The following is a 20,683-nucleotide window of genomic DNA, read 5'->3' on the forward strand; positions in this document are numbered from 1 at the left end:
CGACATATGTCGCGCTACTTTATGTATACTGTCACCTGGTTATCACGACATATGTCGCGCTACTGGCTCAGTCTGTTTGGTCGGTTCCGATTACCTCCCATGGATGCAAAAATCTATATTTATGACCGTTTGTCTTTATTTTTCTCTGTTCACCAGTGGCTATGTAACATGCGTAACACAATTGCACCAGTGTAAGGCGGTTAACACCTCCTAAAGTATGAGGAATGATCAGGAGTTGAACAGGAGTGAGTTCTAAAACGGAGATACATGAACAGAGGTTATGTCAGAACGTCAGAACACAACATCTTAGAATGGGATTGAGAACCGGGGGGGGGGGGGGGTTAGGGGGAGGAGGGGGGGGGGGTTTGCAATGATGGTTCCACTGTATCTACATTTCGCGTCACAGGTTGTGTGTGATAGCGTTGCCAGCACTGACCAACACATGTCGATGGAAAGAGTAGTTACCGTGGCAAAACCAACACGCCACATCTACACGTTATGGGATAGGTGGGAGGGGAGGGAGGGGGGCGGTGGCGGTGGTGTTACAGCGAAATTCGCAGGTTTTGTTTTTAAAGGCCTGTCCAGACACTCCCGGCCGACCCTGTCCACATTTGACTTATGCTCAAAACGGCCCCGTTGGGCGCGCCGCAGCGTGCTATGATCGCGGAGCGTTATTTGCAGAAGAATAGCGCGTGTTCTAATGTCTATGACACAGACATAGAACGACGGAAATTTGACCAATCAGAGCAAACCAGAGCGATGACGTCAGCCGCTCGCGGCGTGGCAGTCGAATGCAACTGAACCTTCTTGTCAGGTGACCCGCTCCACTGATACCGCGTTGTGAAAAAAATCGTCGATGTGTGGCCACTCGGCAATTCCCGCGCGACGCACAAAACGGCCTGCGGCGCATATACCGTAAAACGGCGTCCAAGTCTGGTCGGCCCTTAAACAACACGCATTCTTGAAATACAATGTAGAAAGAAACGGGTAGCACCGTGCTCGGTGCAAGCTCGCTTTCCCAGGGTGTGTGTTTAGGGGTGGGGGGGGGGCGGGTGGTGTTACAACGAAAATGGCAGGGCTTTGGAACCGAGCCACTCGCATAAACAAAAGTATAAAGCAGTTGGTTGCGTCGTGCTGTGTGCAAGATTGCTTCCGTTGGGGAAAGCAACCAGCATGTCTATGAGGGAAACGCAAATGGAATACTGATAAGCTTGTTCTTACCTTACTTTTACTTTACCTTCATTAACGTACCGCAACAAATCTGTCTTTCTTTATTTGGTGTTTAACGTCGTTTTCAACCATTCAAGGTTATATCGCGACGGGGAAAGGGGGGAGATGGGAACCTCAACAAATCTAAGCACGGAACTCACAGAACCTTTTAAAAAAAAAGTTCGATATAAAACACACACACACACACACGCACGCACGTACGCACGCACACACATACGTTCCTTTCCGCCAAACTGGGTTCCTCACATCACACAACGGATAGTGCGTTTGTAGTGCACTTGCACTACAACGGCACTGGGCGCAGTGCCTTTGTAGTGCACTTGCACTACAACGGCACTGGGTGCAGTACTCGCTCCGGGATCGACGAATTTTACACTAAAAAAGGCACAAAATTTGACCTATTTCGTCGCCTATAGGGGACGGAAAGAATGTCATTTTGAACATGGTTATGACATTCTTTCCGTCAAAAAAAAAAGTTTTTATTTTTTTATTTTTTTTTTTACGGAAAGAATGTCATTTTGAACATGGTTATGACATTCTTTCCGTCAAAAAAGACGTTTTTATTTTTTTTATTTTTTTTTATTTTCACTCTTTGTCATGCTTAAAAAAAGTGGGTCCCTGATTGAGGAACCCAGTTTTCAAAAGAACCCAGTTTTTACTGAGTGTTAACTAGCCGTGAACCCGGTTTGATGGATAGGAACGTACACACACACACACACACACACACACACACACACACACCATTGTTTGGTAAAAGAGAACTGACGCTTTGTTTCGCCGGACGGGAATTACTACCACTGGGAACAATCCGTCCAGTGACTGACCAGAGTTTTACCCACTACCCCAGATCTGTCCCGGGTATTTACACGGGCTAAGATCATATCCCTCCACTTCGATTTCTACCAGCAATCAACAACAAGATTGCCTTTTGTTGAGACTTGTTGTATGAATCACTTTCCTGAGAGCTAGTTTACTTTTCAGAAAGCTATCCGTCAATCAAAAACAAACAAACAAACAAACAAACAAACAAACAAACACACAAACAAACACAAAACAAGCAAACAACAACAACAACAACAACAAAATACAACAACAGCTAAAAAAAAAAATCAAAATCAAAAACAAAAATACTGTACACACTCATGAGACAAACAGTTGTTTTTCAGTATGTGTTCAATTATAGGGCTGGCTTTAATCCATGCAAAAGCCTGGCAAGAGCAGAGATGGTTGGTCAAATCGTGTTCACGGCAAGGACTTTTCCTTTAAAGAAAAGGCGTTGACAGAAAGACACACACTGAGCAAGGCGCCCCCCACCCCCCCCAACCCATCACCATCCCTCACCACCCCACTCCCCCCCCACCCCACCCCACCCCCCATCCCAACCCCTCACCACCCTCCACCCCCACACCATCCCCAAAAAAGGGAACTAAAGGAAAAAGTGGTACGTCGGTAAAACCCAACAGCTAACGTAATCGTAATCAAATCCTTCTGCGTAAATAAAGCTGCCGTGTATGCCGAGTTATAAATATACACTAGTGGCTGTCTTCATGAGTTTATGGATATTGTTATAACTCTCGATTCTACTTCCTTGTTGCAGGGCATGGTGTGTGCTCGGTGCGAGGGACAGGTTATGGGAGGAATGTGAGTAGATGAACAAGCAGTTCATCTTTGGAAAAAAGGCAAGCAAGATACTGAAGTTGTATGTGTGTGTGTGTGTGTGTATGTATGTGTGTGTGTGTATGTGTGTGTTTGTGTGTGTGTGTGTGTGTGTTGTGTGTGTGTGTGCGTCTGTGTGTGTGTGTGTGTGTGTGCGTCTGTGTGTGTGTGTGTGTGTGTGTGTGTGTGTGTGTGTGTGTGTGTGTGTGGCGGGGGTAGGGGTGGAAGTGGGGTCAGACAAAGAAGACGAACAGATGTATGTTGGGGAAAAGGCCAAAAAAGACTAATAAAAGCGGGGCAGAGGGGTGGGTAAAGAGGAAGGGGGAGGGGGAGGTGGTGGGAAGGAAGTAGTGAAGGACCTGGAAGGTTATACTCATCTCTTATACAACCATGTTAAAACAAACAAACAAACTAACAAACAAACAGACACGCACACATAAAAACAGGACAACATAAATTGTAAGGAAACTGGCCTATTCAATACACGAAACAGCGCAAGACAGCTTATATATGTCGTGCCGAATTCACGGAATTGCCGAATTCGCGAAATCGGCAACATTTTTGCCCATTTCGCGTAATCAGTATAACGCTGTCCATTACGTGAAATCGACAGCGTTTTGCCGAAAATGCGTTAACGCATCTAAAACTTGCCCATTTTTACGAAATCGGCAGCCACTTTTTGGTTTTAAAGTTCTCAGATGCAATGGATATCATCTCCCTTAGACAGCTAGATTCTAGAATGGATAAATGTCGCACTAATCGACAAGTTATGGCATTGTATGGCAAAAAGTATAGTATTCGTGCAATTTCGGAGTTATACTCGACACAGACCAACGCAGACCATAAATACCATAATAGGGTTGTAAAGCAATATTAATGCAATGTTCTGGTGACACAAAAAGTAACAGACTGGCTGTCGCTTTTGCGAAATGGGCAAATTTGTGAAGCCTTTCCGCATTTTCGGCAAATTGCTGCCGATTTCGCGTAATGGGCAGCGTTTTGCCGATTACGCAAAATGGGCAAAAATGTTGTCGATTCCGCGAATTCGGCAATTCCGTGAACTCGGCACGACATATACACAAAACAAAAAACCCACACACAAAAACAGTGCAGTTATCAAACATTCTGAGGCATACATTAAAAAAAACCTGATATAATATAATTGCATGTTTCTCGCGGGGGATGAAAAGTGGTTCTTGCATCACATGACGTAGTTGTGGTGATTGATTAAGTACTATTTAAGACACGCACTGCTTGAGTGGGCGTCTAGCTGACTAGTTTGGTGCTGTTGGAAGACTTGTTTTGTACCAGGTAATGTACGTAAAATGGGGAAAAAATCCAACCTTATACCTATTCCCATTCACATGAAGATGAAGACTAAACACATTTTCTTTTTAAGTACAACCAATATTAAAACCGGCGAACTGATACTCGCGCAAATAAATTATTTTTAAAAGAAAAGCAAAGAACAAAAGTATAGAAATGACAATAGTAACACCCACGGTGGGAAACCGTGACCGCACGCCAGACCGCAAGCGCCACGTAATATCCATTAGATCACGGAGGTTTCCTTGTGAGACCCGACAATGAAAGGAATCTAAGGCTGAACGCATGATTTAAATCGAGCAGCGACGGAAATCTTTGGTGATCAACATTTTGCTATTTGTATGCATGCGGTTGGCAATTAAACGTAGGCGATGACCTGACTATGAGGTAATGAACACTCACACAACAATTTGAACGAATTTAATTTGTATATGGCCGGCTAAAAAAGCGTTGACAAAATTGGCAACGATTATACATAACTTCCTCCTTTTACAAAAGAGCGGATTGCGTCCCTTCCTATACATTTACCTGATTAGTTGATTGCTGTTCGTGGGTGGAGGGGGCTGAGGGTGATGGTAGGCGTTGTGAAAGCACGAAATAAAACTAAAATGTTGATGATAAAGCAAACGAGTGAAAATCGTGTGGACGCGGCGGAGAGGGGGGGTGGTAGATGGGAGAAAGAAAAAGAGCCCAAATGTTGATGACATGTACAGCAAGCGGGGTACGGTACGAGGCGGAGAGGAAGAGGGTGAGAGAAAAACGGAGAAGAAGTGAATTTTGAAAATCCTGAGTTGGGTTGAGTGAAAGAAGGGATGTTTTAGTATTATTGCGCGAGTGACAGGTGGGGTTTTTTTTTTTTTTTTGGGGGGGGAGGCGGAGAGGAAGGGGGGGGGGCGGTGGTGGAAGCAAGGAAGGAGTGAATCATACTAATATCGTATCAAACAAATTAAAAACAAAACAAAAACACAAACGAAAACAGGACAACATAAATTGTAAGGACACTGTTGTGGCTTATTCAATACACGAAACAGTGCAAGCAAGCAGTTTACAAAACAAAATTCAAAATTGCAAAATAGTGCAGTTATGAATCATTCTGAGGCATACATTTAGATACACTCAACATTCGCTGTTTCTCGCGGGGAATAAAAAGTGATCCGTGGTAGGGCCTATCACGTGACTTGTGTGAGTTGGTATTAAGACACGCACTCGATGAGTAGACACCTAGCTGATCAGGACGGTGTTGTTGGAAGACTTGTCTACTTTCATGACACACTCCTTCCAGTGTAAACGATTTGGCTCATCATCTATTTCAAATCTGCCGATTTTCTTAGAAGTATGTGTGCATGAATCATCCTGTTTCTCAGAAAGTAAGCTCCTTGGTTTTACTTCTCTTTAACCGATATGACTGTCCGAGGCCGTTACTTAGAAGAAGAAGAAGAAGAAGAAGAAGAAGAAGAAAAAGAAGAACAACAGCAACAACAACAACAACAACAACAACAACAACAACAACAACAAAAGTAACACCACCAACAACGAAAACGACAGTAACAACAACAACAACAGCAACAAAATTAACACCACCACCACCAACAACAACAACAACAACAACAACAACAACAACAACAACAACAAAAGTAACACCACCAACAACGAAAACGACAGTAACAACAACAACAACAACAAAAACAGCAACAACAACAACAACAACAGCATCGTGTACAATGCCTGTGCAGTACAACATCATTTGTGAAAGCTATGAACGAAACCAAAGACAACAAGTCGCGTAAGGCGAAAATACAATATTTAGTCAAGTAGCTGTCGAACTCACAGAATGAAACTGAACGCAATGCAACGCAGCAAGACCGTATACTCGTTGCATCGTCAGTCCACCGCTCATGGCAAAGGCAGTGAAATTGACAAGAAGAGCGGGGTAGTAGTTGCGCTAAGAAGGATAGCACGCTTTTCTGTACCTCTCTTCGTTTTAACTTTCTGAGCGTGTTTTTAATCCAAACATATCATATCTATATGTTTTTGGAATCAGGAACCGACAAGGAATAAGATGAAAGTGTTTTTAAATTGATTTCGACAATTTAATTTTGATAATAATTTTTATATATTTAATTTTCAGAGCTTGTTTTTAATCCGAATATAAAATATTTATATGTTTTTGGAATCAGCAAATGATGGAGAATAAGATAAACGTAAATTTGGATCGTTTTATAAAAGAAATATTTTTTTTACATTTTTCAGATTTTTAATGACCAAAGTCATTAATTAATTTTTAAGCCACCAAGCTGAAATGCAATACCGAAGTCCGGGCTTCGTCGAAGATTACTTGACCAAAATTTCAATCAATTTGGTTGAAAAATGAGGGCGTGACAGTGCCGCCTCAACTTTCACGAAAAGCCGGATATGACGTCATCAAAGACATTTATCAAAAAAATGAAAAAAACGTATGGGGATATCAATCCCAGAAACTCTCATGTCAAATTTCATAAAGATCGGTCCAGTAGTTTGGTCTGAATCGCTCTACACGCACGCACGCACACACACACACACACACACACACACACACACACACATACACACACACATACACCACGACCCTCGTTTCGATTCCCCCTCGATGTTAAAATATTTAGTCAAAACTTGACTAAATATAAAAACGAACAAGTAGATGTAAAAACAAATCGAAATAAAACGACCAACTACAACAACCAACAAATCCCTCCACACTCACCCACTCCAAGCCTCCACGCTGACAAACACAATGCCCAGAGGAACCACCAGAAGCAGCAAACAAACACACTTCATGATGTACGATATGTCAACACTCTGTCACCCTCCTCTCGCCGACAATGTCTGGTCAATTTCGTCCCGGGGCTCTCGCTATATAAAGCAGGGGAATCGAGGAAGTAAATTACAGTTGCACCACAGTAAGATTTGGTAGGCGGAGCGTGCTAAACTTGGAGATACCTTTGGAAGAGCTCTGCAAACCGACCGTGTGTTTCAAGGACAGGCCTGGCAAATTCAAGTCTCTGGCGGACGGGGGGATAAGTGCGTGAAGTGTTCTTTGAACGCGAACAAACACATATTCCTGCATGCGTTTGGATGTGCACTCTCAAAAACAAGCTAGAGGCGCTGGCAGACTAACACGCAGGCCTCACATAGCCTATGGCCCATTTCGAAGCTGGGTTGGGAGAGGGGAGGAAGAGATAGCAGACTCTCTGTTTCAGCGCACCGCGTGACACCGCTAGACGCGAGAAGATTTTCTAAATGGTCGCCAGGCTACACAGACAGGCAGACTAACGTGCACGCATGCACGCACGCTCAGTCGCGCATATCCATGCACATACACATAATTGCACGTACGCATGCACAGCAAACACACACACACACACACACACACACACACACACACACACACACACACACACACACACACACACACACAGGCCTGGCATCTCCAAGTCTCTGCTATGTTGGCGGACGGGTGGCTGGGTGCGTGAGATGTTCTTTGAACGCGAACAGACACTTATTCCTGCATGCCTTTAAAAAAAAAATGTTTTAGACAGGATTGTGCACTTACACAAACAAGCTTGCGCAAACACAGGCGCACACTCAGGCATTCACAGACTGACATTCAAACTTGCACGTATGTAAGCACATACTCATTCATTTTCTCATTTTTATATTTAGTCAAGTTTTGACTAAATATTTTAACATCGAGGGGGAATCGAAACGAGGGTCGTGGTGTATGTGCGTGTGTGTGTGTGTGTGTGTGTGTCTGTGTGTGTGTGTGTGTGTGTGTAGAGCGATTCAGACTAAACTACTGGACCGATCTTTATGAAATTTGACATGAGAGTTCCTGGGTATGAAATCCCCGAACGTTTTTTTCATTTTTTTGATAAATGTCTTTGATGACGTCATATCCGGCTTTTCGTGAAAGTTGAGGCGGCACTGTCACGCCCTCATTTTTCAACCAAATTGGTTGAAATTTTGGTCAAGTAATCTTCGACGAAGCCCGGGGTTCGGTATTGCATTTCAGCTTGGTGGCTTAAAAATTAATTAATGACTTTGGTCATTAAAAATCTGAAAATTGTAAAAAATAATAGAAAATTATAAAACGATCCAAATGTACATTTATCTTATTCTCCATCATTTGCTGATTCCAAAAACATATAAATATGTTATATTCGGATTAAAAACAAGCTCTGAAAATTAAATATATAAAAATTATTATCAAAATTAAATTGTCGAAATCAATTTAAAAACACTTTCATCTTATTCCTTGTCGGTTCCTGATTCCAAAAACATATATATATATGATATGTTTGGATTAAAAACACGCTCAGAAAGTTAAAACAAAGAGAGGTACAGAAAAGCGTGCTATCCTTCTTAGCGCAACTACTACCCCGCTCTTCTTGACAATTTCACTGCCTTTGCCATGAGCGGTGGACTGACGATGCTACGAGTATACGGTCTTGCTGAAAAATGGCATTGCGTTCAGTTTCATTCTGTGAGTTCGACAGCTACTTGACTAAATATTGTATTTTCGCCTTACGCGACTTGTTCATTACTTTATTGTCCCATCGCTGGGAAATTCGGGTCGCTTCCTCCCAGTGGAAAGCTAGCAGCAACGGAGTCGCGCTACCCAGGTGTCTGCGTGTTTAGGTGTATTCAGCCACCTGCACTTATGGCAGAATGACCAATATCTTTAACGTGCCATTGTGGTGACACGGGGGTGGGAGATGGATACCGTCTCTGGGTCTGCACATAAAGTTGACCCGTGTCCGTCCCGGCCCGGATTCGAACCAGCGACCTCTCGATCACAAGTCCAGTGCTCTACCACCTGAGCTACCCGGGCCCCCCCAGACACAATCATACACAGACACAATCATGATTCCACGCACGCACGCACATACAAGCTAGTAAGAAAGTCCGGACTATGGGATTGCATTTCAGGTCGGAAGCTTGAACATAGGGGAAGGGCTCCTAATATGGACCACCTTTTGCTTCATGCTGATAACTAGCTTGTTTTCTTGCGAAGAAGTTTCATTTTGTGTTTGGTATTCCTTCTCTCGTAGGTTAACCGTTAGGCCTAATGAGAGTGATATAGCTTTGACAGACATTCAGCAAAAATTAAATACAGAAAAAATCACAAATGGTCCAGATGAGGAGCCTAGGTGCCTAATATGGACCAATATTGCTATTTCATATGTTACGTGGATTTCTATTGGTCAATTGGGCAAAACTGAGCTAAGTGCAAAAGTGATATCGACGACATTTCCGTCGATATCAGTTTTGATATCGACGACCTCTTTATTGCTTCCCCACTTCAAAAACAAAAACACCTAAATTTAAAAACAAACAAATATATATGAAAATGTAATGATCCCAGAATTTAGTTGAGCAAGTGACTAAAGACTGTTTGAAAGGAAAGACATTTTAAAATACTGAAAAGTACAAGAAAAGAGTGAACAAAAAGAAATAATAATCAGAGGGAGGAATATGGAACAGCCAAAACTGAGACAAATACTTTTGTAATTTCTTTACAGAAAATACAAAATGTCCAGAGAATTAGCAATATATCTAACATTGACTGACTGTGTGATGATATCTTCTGCCATTGGTCAGTTTCGACAGCTATACTTCAAAACAACATGATACAACTTAATGTGCAAGTCAGACTAATTAAAATATGCTTGAGATTTATCTGTTTCGGGTTTATGAGAGCATTATCTGAAGCACACCAGGAAACTAAAGAAGCTTATCAAAAACAGAGTGAAAATAAGTGAAATTATCATCTTCCACGAAAAAAAAGACTATTTGTTATATTTTTTTTGAAATCTTCAGGGTTAGTTATAGGTTATTTTCAGCAAGCTTCTTAAAGAATTAATGAAAATAGCCTTTAGCTTTTATTTTCTTCGATTTGTTGAAGGTGGTCCATATCAGGGGACTCACACATACTTTGAGATTTTGCTATTATTTTTTGTGTGCAGTAGAAACTCGGGGTCAACATTGCTAAAATGTAACAAATACGGTCTTAGCTGTCATATATAGCAATTTTTGTGTGATAAAAGCTTTGGCTGTGGGCAGAAACGAGTCAGTTTTAGGCGGCAAATTTAGAGTAAACCCTGCCAAAAGTGAAAAAGAGAGAAAAAGCCAAACGGTTTTGAGGTTTGTGTTTCTGCAACTGTTTTGACATGTGCAAGTTATTCAGAGAGGGTGAATACAGCCAATGGAATTGTTTTGAGCGCTCTAGCGCCGTTAGTTTGTCAGAACAGGAGGTGGTCCATATTAGGAGCCGGTCCATATTAGGAGCCCTTCCCCTACATTAATCAATTAAGTTTAGTCATCAAAGTGGTGATTAAAATCGAATTTTCACTACCACAATACAAATAAAAAAAAGAAAACATTATCTTCCTTATCATCTACTGATTCCAAAAATATATGCACATATCTTGTGCTTGGATTAAAAAAAACAAGCGCACACATCAAGAAACTCACTCGCAGAATGTATCTGTGGACCAGTACATTGGGCTTGTATTACCGAGACGAGATGTCAGTGGCACCTTGACTACGATGTTTCGGCCAACCTACGGTTTTAACAGTCTTGGTGAAACAAAATACAGCGCATAGTTTCTTGCTGTGAGTTTTGAAACTAAACACCCTGTTGAAAGTAATGACGTCATGTTGTGACACGTAAGATCGTTTGACCTTTGTCAGTTTTCAAGGTCGAGTTCAGGTAAAACAAAAATAAGGAGCTTTTTAAAAAAAAAAATTATCAATGTATGCGCTGATAACATTCACAATAGTCTGTGAAAATGTGTGCAAACTTCAGTGCCAAACTAGTGAAAGTAAAAACAGCTTTGTATTTTTCGATTTATCATTATATTTCGTTTGTTTCCATCGGTCTAGTACAAACATAAATTTGTCGAGAATGTTATTTTTTTTACTTGCCATTTTATTTCCACCTGTAAAAACAGAACTTTTCACGAATAATGTTTTTTTTTATCACTTTTAGTATAATGTTCTGAAGACAGTGTTAATCTTTTAGTTTCAAGCCGACACATTGTCCACATGTTTTGATACCGCGTCACTCGATTTTGGTTTCCTCTTCGAATCAAACATTCTTGTTGGTGTCTGTCACCCCTGAAAATAATCATTCTTCACGATTCACAGGGAAAGATTTATTTTATTTGGCAACATACACGTTTCAAACATGTTTTGAAGTTTAAAGACATACTTTATTGATTAAAAACAACACACAAAGACATTTCTTATTGACCCTGACTTGCCAAGCCAAATCTCTGATGTCAAAAGCCAAACAAAGTTCGTAAGGACGTGACAACGTTAAAGCCATATGCACTCGATGACTATACACGCTAATTGCTTTACCAACAGCTGGAGACATGCTAAATTAAGTTCCCTGCAAAATATTGTGGTCTAGGACCCCTTCAATGTTGAGATATGTTAATTTTCATTTTGATCTGGATCGTCCTATTTATAGATTTGGCAATACATGCGCTGTTGACGCAAGGGAGAGAACTCCGTGTCGTTGTTGACATCCTCACTTTTTCAGAGGGTAGAACAAGCTGAAATGCACGTACATGGTCCGCGCATGACGACATATCGTCATTATATGGTCTTATGGTGCGTTTGACATCGATTGTGGGCAAACTATACTTTGTAAACACGGGAGTAAGTTAGTAAGCCTTTAATAATGGGGTTAATAAAAAGATTCAACTTTTCTACAACGAAGTTTGTTTCGGTTACTTCAAAATATTAAAAGAAGGAAATAAATCGTAAAAGCACAGCCAGGTTGTGAATGTTTTGTCGGTGTGGTATATCGTGTAGGCAGAAAGTCATTCTGCTGATTTGCCAAAGTGACGGAAAAGGTTAAGAGGTTTTTTCCGACTGCGAACACGTAACCACATCCTTGTATGCTAATATAATAATCACAATCTAAACTCGTTCACAATGAACACTAAGCGGCCCCAACGCGAAAGTGTAAGAATGGCGTGAACATGTTTTCCGCATTGACAATCAGCTGTGAAGTGTTAATTGCAATGGAGATTCCAGTCAACATGGAGGGAATAAGGTAACACGAACTGCAACGGGAGCATCTCGTTACTCCCCCGTATCGTTACTCCCCCGGCTCGTTACTCCCCCGTATCGCTACTCCCCCGACTCGTTACTCCCCCGTGCCTTTTATTACACTTAAGTAATGTAGTTATTACTTAATTGAATTCTCAAGAGAGAGAGAGAGAGAGAGAGAGAGAGAGAGAGAGAGAGAGAGAGAGAGAGGGAGAGAGAGAGAGAGAGAGATAAAGAGAGAGAGAGAGAGAGAGGGAGAGAGAGAGAGAGAGAGAGAGAGAGAGAGAGAGAGAGAGAGAGAGAGAGAGAGAGAGAGAGACAAAGTACAAATTTAAATCAACAATATCAGCGTGATTTATTCTAAAGAATGACACTTCAAATGCTGTCAGATAATACTCTCTTTATCTAAAAAAAATACCGAAAAGCGAGTTTTGTCGGTGGGTGCTTTACGGAACAGCAAAGTACCGCCCATCCTCTAAATGTGCAATGCCGACCCGCTCACTTGAAATCTAAATTATCTAAGTTCGGAAAAATCAAGTGAAATTGCGTCACTCGCTTTACGTCAAATGTATCTTTACCTTTACGTCATTTCCCATCCGTCTGAAGTCGGTTCTAAATCTGTCGCTCTCTGTTCAACGAGAATAAGCGAAGCAACCGAAACGTATGTTCAACTTGCATGGTTTATCTTGTGAGATTATTGTGTGTCAAACGCATTTGACCTGTGAATATTCATCACGTCAGGTGTGTTACTCTGATTGGCTGACCCAGGTCACGAGAATTCATTGACTGACAGGCATAATCAGGTAGGAGCGCTCAAGTTCCCAATGCGGCTGTTCTCTCTAATTCGCGGGGTCGCTTCAAAATTTCTTTTGGTCGAATTAAACGGTAATAAAACCGTTAATTCTAATATGCTGAGTGTTAGCAAATGATAACAGACATGTCTCACAAACGATATCATCATTCGCCTAAAAGGCTCATGCTTGCTATCTTTTTTCTCGATATGTCTGTTATCAGCATATTAGAAATAACTCATAATATGAGCGGCGGTCACGTTATCAATACAATATAATACAATACAATAACTTTATTAATCTCTAAAAGAGAAATTGCATTGCTGAGCGTTTGTGTCCGTAATAATAACATACATAAAACATTCAAAATAAACATTTGTTCTTTGTCCTGAAAAATACAGCACATTGGTTATCACATAAGAAAGTATATTAAAAATAAATTAACATGAATACTTCTTCTTCTTCTTCTTCTTCTTCTTCTTCTTCTTCTTCTTCTTCTTCTTCTTCTTCTTCTTTTTCTTCGTTCGTGAGCTTAGACTCCCACGTTCACTCATGTTTTTAGCACGAGTGGATTTTTACGTGTATGACTGGTTTTACCCAGCCATTCAGCCAGCACACGCCGATTTCGGGGGAGGCAGGCTGGGTATTTTCGTGTTTCTATAACCCACCGAACTCTGACATGGATTACAGGCTCTTTTCCGTGCGCACGTGGTCTTGTGCTTGCGTGTACACACGAAGGGGGTTAAGTCACTTGGAGGTCTGCACATAAGTTGACCTGGGAGATCGAAAAATTCTCCACTCTTAACCCACCAGGTGGCAGCGACCGGGATTCGAACTCACGACCTCCCGATTAGGAGGCCGGCGTCTTACCACCACGCCACTGCGCCCGTCCTAATGAATACATTTCATTAAATCTCCAGTCCTTTTTACGAACTGCCTGAAGAGTCAAGCAATCCAAACACAGGTAGACTGCCAACGTTCCCAAATTCACAATCATAAAACAAAAATTGTAGGTTATTCGAACGTTTAAATATTGACACCATTTGTAAATTTATAAATCCTATCATATACAAATTCAAAAATTCACATACCGTATTTTACGGACTATAAGGCGCAACTTTTTTTCTCAATCTTGACCCCTGCGGCTTATTGAACGGAAGCGCCCTATGTGTTGTTAAAATAGAAATCCCTGGCCAAGTTTTATTTCAGACATCAAAGAGACCGCCTGAGTACCAGTCAAACAACTTGTGATAATGCATGTTTAGCTACTAGGTTTTACCCTGGCCAAGTTTCCTCTCAAGACATCAACCAGACCGCCCCATAGGTTAAACTCGGTCACTGACCTCGGTGCAGGAAGTGTTTCCTCTCTCAAATATGAAAGGGGAACAACCTCTCATAGCTAAAACTCTTTTCTTTTTTTTTTCTTTTTTTGGACATATAACCCAGATCATGTCCTTAAAAGGCCAAACACACTTGCCTATAGGACAATAATATATTTTGATAAGATAAGATAGCTAAAACTGGGTCATTGACCCCGGGGAAGAAGGTCAGTGTCTATAAACAAGGCCACCCAGCTATCACAATGGACCTACCTTTGATCTCGCCGCACACACAGAGCACAAATATTTTCACTCTGTAGTCTTCCTTTGATGTGCGGCTTATAGACCGTAAGCGCCTAATTTGATGGGTTTTTTCTCAATTTTACCTCAAAAGTGGGGGTTGCGCCTTATATAACGAAGCGCCTTATAGTCCCGAAAGTACGGTATATCTTTTGGGGGCTTTACAAGGCTAAGGGGCATTCTGGTGGTCCTGCATCTCTGGATCAAAAGGTTTTGATTGAGTACTGCCGGTGTAACACGAGAAAATTAATTACTCCCGAGTTAATTAGTTCCGAGTAAACATTTCGTACAAAAATGTTACTCCCCTGACGAATAAATAACGAATAAATTACTCCACCCTAACACGAGCAATTTATCTTCCCATGCCAGGTGTACGAAACTTTTACTCCCTTGTCCCCTGTTAGTCTTGGTGGTGGAAGGGGTGGAGGGAGGGTAGCACGACATTCGTTTGCGCGAGATCACATATTGGCATTATCCCTTCGCCCGCATCCCATTTTCGCGTACGAGATTTTTTACTGGAAGTAACAAAAATGGGGAGTAAACATTTCGTGGAGGGAGTAATTAGTTCGTGCCTTGGGGAGTTATTTTCTCGTACGAAAGGTGTACTCGGAGTAAGAATTTCGTACGAAATTTTTACTCCGGAGTAAATTTTTCGTGGAGTAAACATTTCGTGTTTGAAAGAAGTGTTGAACATCATGGAGGTTATGTCCAGAAAAAAAAGCTTTACAAAAACAACGACAAAGAACATTTTCCCCGAGTACGCTAGTACAAGGGCTCAGCAGACTTTAATTGTGTGTCTGTCTGTCTGTCTGTCTGTCTGTCTGTCTGTCTTTCTCCACTTAACAGCTTATTGCTGGGAAACTACTGGGCGCAGTTCGTTCAAAAGTTGATACACTAACTTGATAATAGGTCCGATTGATCGTATTAAAACTTCATAATGTTACCTGGGACCTAAATGCGAAATAAACCACAAAAAACCGACTTGGCGGTGGGAGGAATTCGCGGAGCCACAGCCAGCCAGGCAGTCTGATAGAACAGCCGAACTCGTCACACATATATTGACGAGAAATATAGCGTCATAAAAAGATTACGTCACGGTCAAAAGTCTTTGACGTCTTTTTCTCTCGCGCGGTGTGTGTGTGTGTGTTCATTTTGTGCACATGTGTTAGTGTTACTGTTTGTTTGTGTGTGTGTGTGTGTGTGTGTGTGTGTGTGTTTGTGTGTGTGTGTGTGTGTGTGTGTGTGTGTGTGTGCGCGTGCATGAGTCTGTATTCGTGTGTGTGTGTGTGTGTGTGTGTGTGTGTGTGTGTGTGTGTGTGTGTGTGTGTGTGTGTGTGTGTGTGTGTAAGAAAGAGAGAGATAGAGAAGAGAGGGAGAGAGAGAGGGAGTGAGGGAGAGAGAGTGTGTGTGTGTGTGTGAATGTGTGTGTGCATTTTCACTGTGATCAAATAAAAGAGAAAGGCCAGTCACCACGCACATTCTCGGCTCGCATGCAATGTATTTATATAGCAAAGGGAATGCCTGTACTTCACACAGATCAATCACTTGATCTTAAACGTGCACAAGACAAAAACGTTCATACTGGGGGAGCGAGCCAGTCTGAAGAGTACTCGGGTCCAGCGCGAGCGTTTTGTTTTATATATTACCTCAAGACGAGAAACACTGGTGTTTTAAATGTAATGTTTTGTTTTGTCGCTGATTAAACGTTCCAATAGCCTACAATTCCTGTTTTTTACATTTAGTCAAGTTTTGACTAAATGTTTTAACATAGACGGAGAATCAAAACGAGGGTGGTGGTGTAAGTGTAAGAGTGTGTGTGTGTGTGTGTGTGTGTGTGTGTGTGTGTGTGTGTGTGTGTGTGTGTGTGTGTGCGTGGGTATGATATCCCCAGGGATGTTTTTCTCCATTTTTTCGATAAATGCCTTTGATGACGTCATATTCGGCTTTTTGTGAAAGTTGAGGCAGCACTGTCACGCCCTCATTTTTCGATCAAACTAATTGAAATTTTGGTCAAGCAATCTTCGACAAAGTCCGGACTATAGGATTGAATTTCAGCTTGGCAGTTCAACAATTAGTTGATTAATGTGCTCGTTAAAATGTTAATAAAAAAGAATTTTCATAAACAAAAAAATGATTGCATCGTGTGTTTTTTGGTTCTTTTGTTTTTCCTTCCCCCCAACATGTTTACACATTGTATATTTGACCTTTACTGGACATAATTTTCTAACCAGGTATTGAATACTTCTTTCCAAAAATGTAAATGTATCAACATTTTTTAATTCGAAAAATGATTGCATCGTATGCCTCAACTTCTCCTGAATTCCAAAAACATATAAATATGTCATGTGTACTCAAAGAATGTGCTCAGTATAACAGAAAATAGGTTAAGTAATTACATTTCGTACAACGTTCGCACGCTCCGCAGAGATGAGCGTGACCCGTCTCGGTCTTCGGGTGTGGTTAGTCGAGACTATCGAAATATAGCCTTGGCGATGAATGTTTTTTGGTGTTGATCTTTTAGTTTGATTAAATGTTTATATATAGCTTCACGCGTCTTGTTTTGTTATTCTAAAGAGTCAAGAAAAATGCGAGATTATGACACATCGCACTCATGATCAGACACGCATATAACATTTAAAAAAAGAGAAGTTTAAATGGTTGAAATCAGCCAAAGAAAGAGAATAAACACTAAATGCGTAATGAGACAAGAAGGAATACATGATGCACTTGAACTACGGCAGCTGGCAAGTCAAACTGAAAAGTCATCTGTTACACAATTAGTTCAAAATTGTGCGTGCACTTAATCATGCTATTCCGGTTTGACGGAAATACTGATACGTCGCATCCGTATGTAAGAAGGGAGTTTTTGGTTTCAAATTGAGCTTCTTCTTCTTCAACTTTTTCTTCTTCTGCGTTCATGGGCTGAAACTCCCACGTACACTCGTGGTTTTGCACGAGTGGGGTTTTACGTGTGTGACCGTTTTTACCCTACCATATAGGCAGCCATACGCCGCCTTCGGAGGATGCATGCTTGGTATTTTCGTGTTTCTATAACCCACCGAACTCTGACATGGATTACACGATCTTTTCCGTGCGCACTTGGTCTTGTGTTTGCGTGTACACACGAAGAGGCATCAGACGCTAGCAGGTCTGCACATGTTTTGACCTGGGAGATTGGAAAGATCTCCACCCTTAACCCACAAGGCGGCCGCGGCAGGGATTTTTACGCACGACCTTCCGATTAGAAGGCCGATGTCTTATCCACTAGGCTACTGAGTCCAAATTGATTCGAAACAGGATTCGGATGTGCTGATTCATGCTCACTTTCTGAAAAAAACGGCGATTATTCATACTGCATCCTTTTGTTAATTTCTTTGGTATTTACACAAAGGCGTGGGCTGTATGACTATAAATGTCAGTTCTGTCACTAATGCGTGTGTGTGTGTGTGTGTGTGTGTGTGTGTGTGTGTGTGTGTGTGTGTGTGTGCGAGTGTTTGTGTGTGTGTGTGTGGGTGTGTGTGCACCGTGGTGTGTGAGTGTGTGTGGGAGTGTGCGTGTGTGTGTGGGTGTATATAATATGTGTGTGTGTGTATGTGTGTGTGTTTGTGTGTTAGTGTGTGTGTGTGTGGGTGTGTGTGTGTGTGTGATGGTGTGTGTGTGTGTGGGTGTGTGTGTGTGTGCGTGAGTGTGTGTGTGTGTGTGTGTGCGTGTGTGGGTGCGTATGCGTGTGTGTGTGTGTTTATTTGTTTGATTGTTTAACAAACATGGAAGCAAGTAAATTCGCATGAAGACAATTAGTTACATAAATGGGACATTAAATTGAATAATCATAGTTCTTAGTTTGGAATGTCCTTGCAAAGCAAAGAGGTTAGTTCGCAGAAATCTTGCGATTTCGAGGAGGTGGGGGGGGGGGGGGTCGGGGGGAGGGGGTCTAGTGAAGGTGGAGGTTTACAATAAACGTGTCACTGAACTATGATACAACTATGTCATAATATTATTGCAAGAGAACATAACGACACATTTCGTTTGAACAATCTACGAGTTTTGTTGGTTTTTTTACATTGGGGAAAATTACTTTTGAAAAACGAAAATTTTAATTTACAATATAGTTTTGTTAACCAAAAAAATGGCAAGACGCAATTAGAATTATTAAAGATTACGAAAATAAAATCTTGTTGTGGTATGCATGTCCATGGTTTGCAGTTCCATTCAAAACAGTAGAGCTGTCCGGGAAGAAGGCATACCTAGGTTGTATGTGTATATGCTTGTTCTTTTGCCAAGGATTGTTATAGATTGACTATCGTGCAAGGTTTTGTGTGAATTTTTGTTTTGAATTTCCTAAAAAAGGAGAGAATTGCCATTTATACATACCATTCATGTGGAAAACATGAACAGTGAACATGAGGATCTACACTCATTTTGAACAGTGAACATGAGGATCTACACTCACTTTGAACAGTGAACATGAGGATCTACACTCACTTTGAACAGTGAACATGAGGATCTACACTCATTTTGAACAGTGAACATGAGGATCTACACTCACTTTGAACAGTGAACATGAGGATCTACCACTCACTTTGAACAGTGAACATGAGGATCTACACTCATTTTGAACAGTGAACATGAGGATCTACACTCACTTTGAACAGTGAACATGAGGATCTACACTCATTTTGAACAGTGAACATGAGGATCTACACTTACTTTGAACAGTGAACATGAGGATCTACACTCACTTTGAACAGTGAACACGAGGATCTACACTCACTTTGAACAGTGAACACGAGGATCTACACTCACTTTGAACAGTGAACACGAGGATCTACACTCACTTTGAACAGTGAACATGAGGATCTACACTCACTTTGAACAGTGAACATGAGGATCTACACTCACTTTGAACAGTGAACATGAGGATCTACACTCACTTTGAACAGTGAACATGAGGATCTACACTCACTTTGAACAGTGAACATGAGGATCTACACTCATTTTGAACAGTGAACATGAGGATCTACACTCACTTTGAACAGTGAACATGAGGATCTACACTCATTTTGAACAGTGAACATGAGGATCTACACTCACTTTGAACAGTGAACATGAGGATCTACACTCACTTTGAACAGTGAACACGAGGATCTACACTCACTTTGAACAGTGAACATGAGGATCTACACTCACTTTGAACAGTGAACATGAGGATCTACACTCACTTTGAACAGTGAACATGAGGATCTACACTCACTTTGTCCGTCAATGGAATCTCTTCTGGAAAGCGATGATGTCACTGACATCGATACTTTATTTTATGGATGAAGCCAGTCTTTTACATCATACATGTATGGCTCGTTTGCCAGTTTTGGAAGCGTCGGCGGACCAAAACGCCTTCTCCGACGAAGATGAAGTTATTTGGCGTTCTAGCTTTGCTAACACATACACAACTACAGGAATCACCAAATGCAGACAAGATCATTCACCTGACAGCTCAGCAACTTCGGGATGAAACTAAAAGTCGTCGGCCTTACAAAAAAGAAAAGAGAAAAAAAGAAAAGAAACAAAGGCAAAACAACTCAGGGTTGAAGCAGCCTGCATGCAAAAAAACCCAAGTCGCGTAAGGCGAAAATACAATATTTAGTCAAGTAGCTGTCGAACTCACAGAATGAAACTGAACGCAATGCAACGCAGCAAGACCGTATACTCGTGGTCCACCGCTCACGGCATAGGCAGTGAAATTGACAAGAAGAGCGCGCGAGCGGGGAAGTGGTTACGCTATGCTGCATAGCACGCTTTTCTGTACCTCTCTTCGTTTTAACTTTCTGAGCGTGTTTTTAATCCAAACATATCATATCTATATATTTTTGGAATCAGGAACCGACAGGGAATAAGATGAAAGTGTTTTTAAATTGATTTCGAAAAAAAAAATTTGATAATAATGTTTATATATTTAATTTTCAG

General features: G+C 41.3%; 1 protein-coding gene across 2 annotated transcripts in view; it reads right to left on the reverse strand.

Annotated features, from left to right (window-relative positions):
• LOC138950463 (uncharacterized) overlaps positions 1-20,683 on the reverse strand; it is a 189,350-nt gene that overhangs the window by 75,678 nt on the left and 92,989 nt on the right. Inside the window, exon 1 of one of the 2 annotated variants that reach the window (XM_070322195.1) lies at positions 6,953-7,086. The exons of the other annotated variant lie outside the window; for it this stretch is intronic. Within the exon in view, the coding sequence (XP_070178296.1) occupies positions 6,953-7,026 (74 nt within the window). The 5' untranslated portion in view covers positions 7,027-7,086. Of the gene's footprint in view, positions 1-6,952; positions 7,087-20,683 lie in introns of those variants that run through there. 2 annotated transcript variants of the gene reach the window in all.

Source organism: Littorina saxatilis, linkage group LG16, assembly GCF_037325665.1.
Source record: "Littorina saxatilis isolate snail1 linkage group LG16, US_GU_Lsax_2.0, whole genome shotgun sequence".
Lineage (NCBI taxonomy): Eukaryota > Metazoa > Mollusca > Gastropoda > Littorinimorpha > Littorinidae > Littorina > Littorina saxatilis.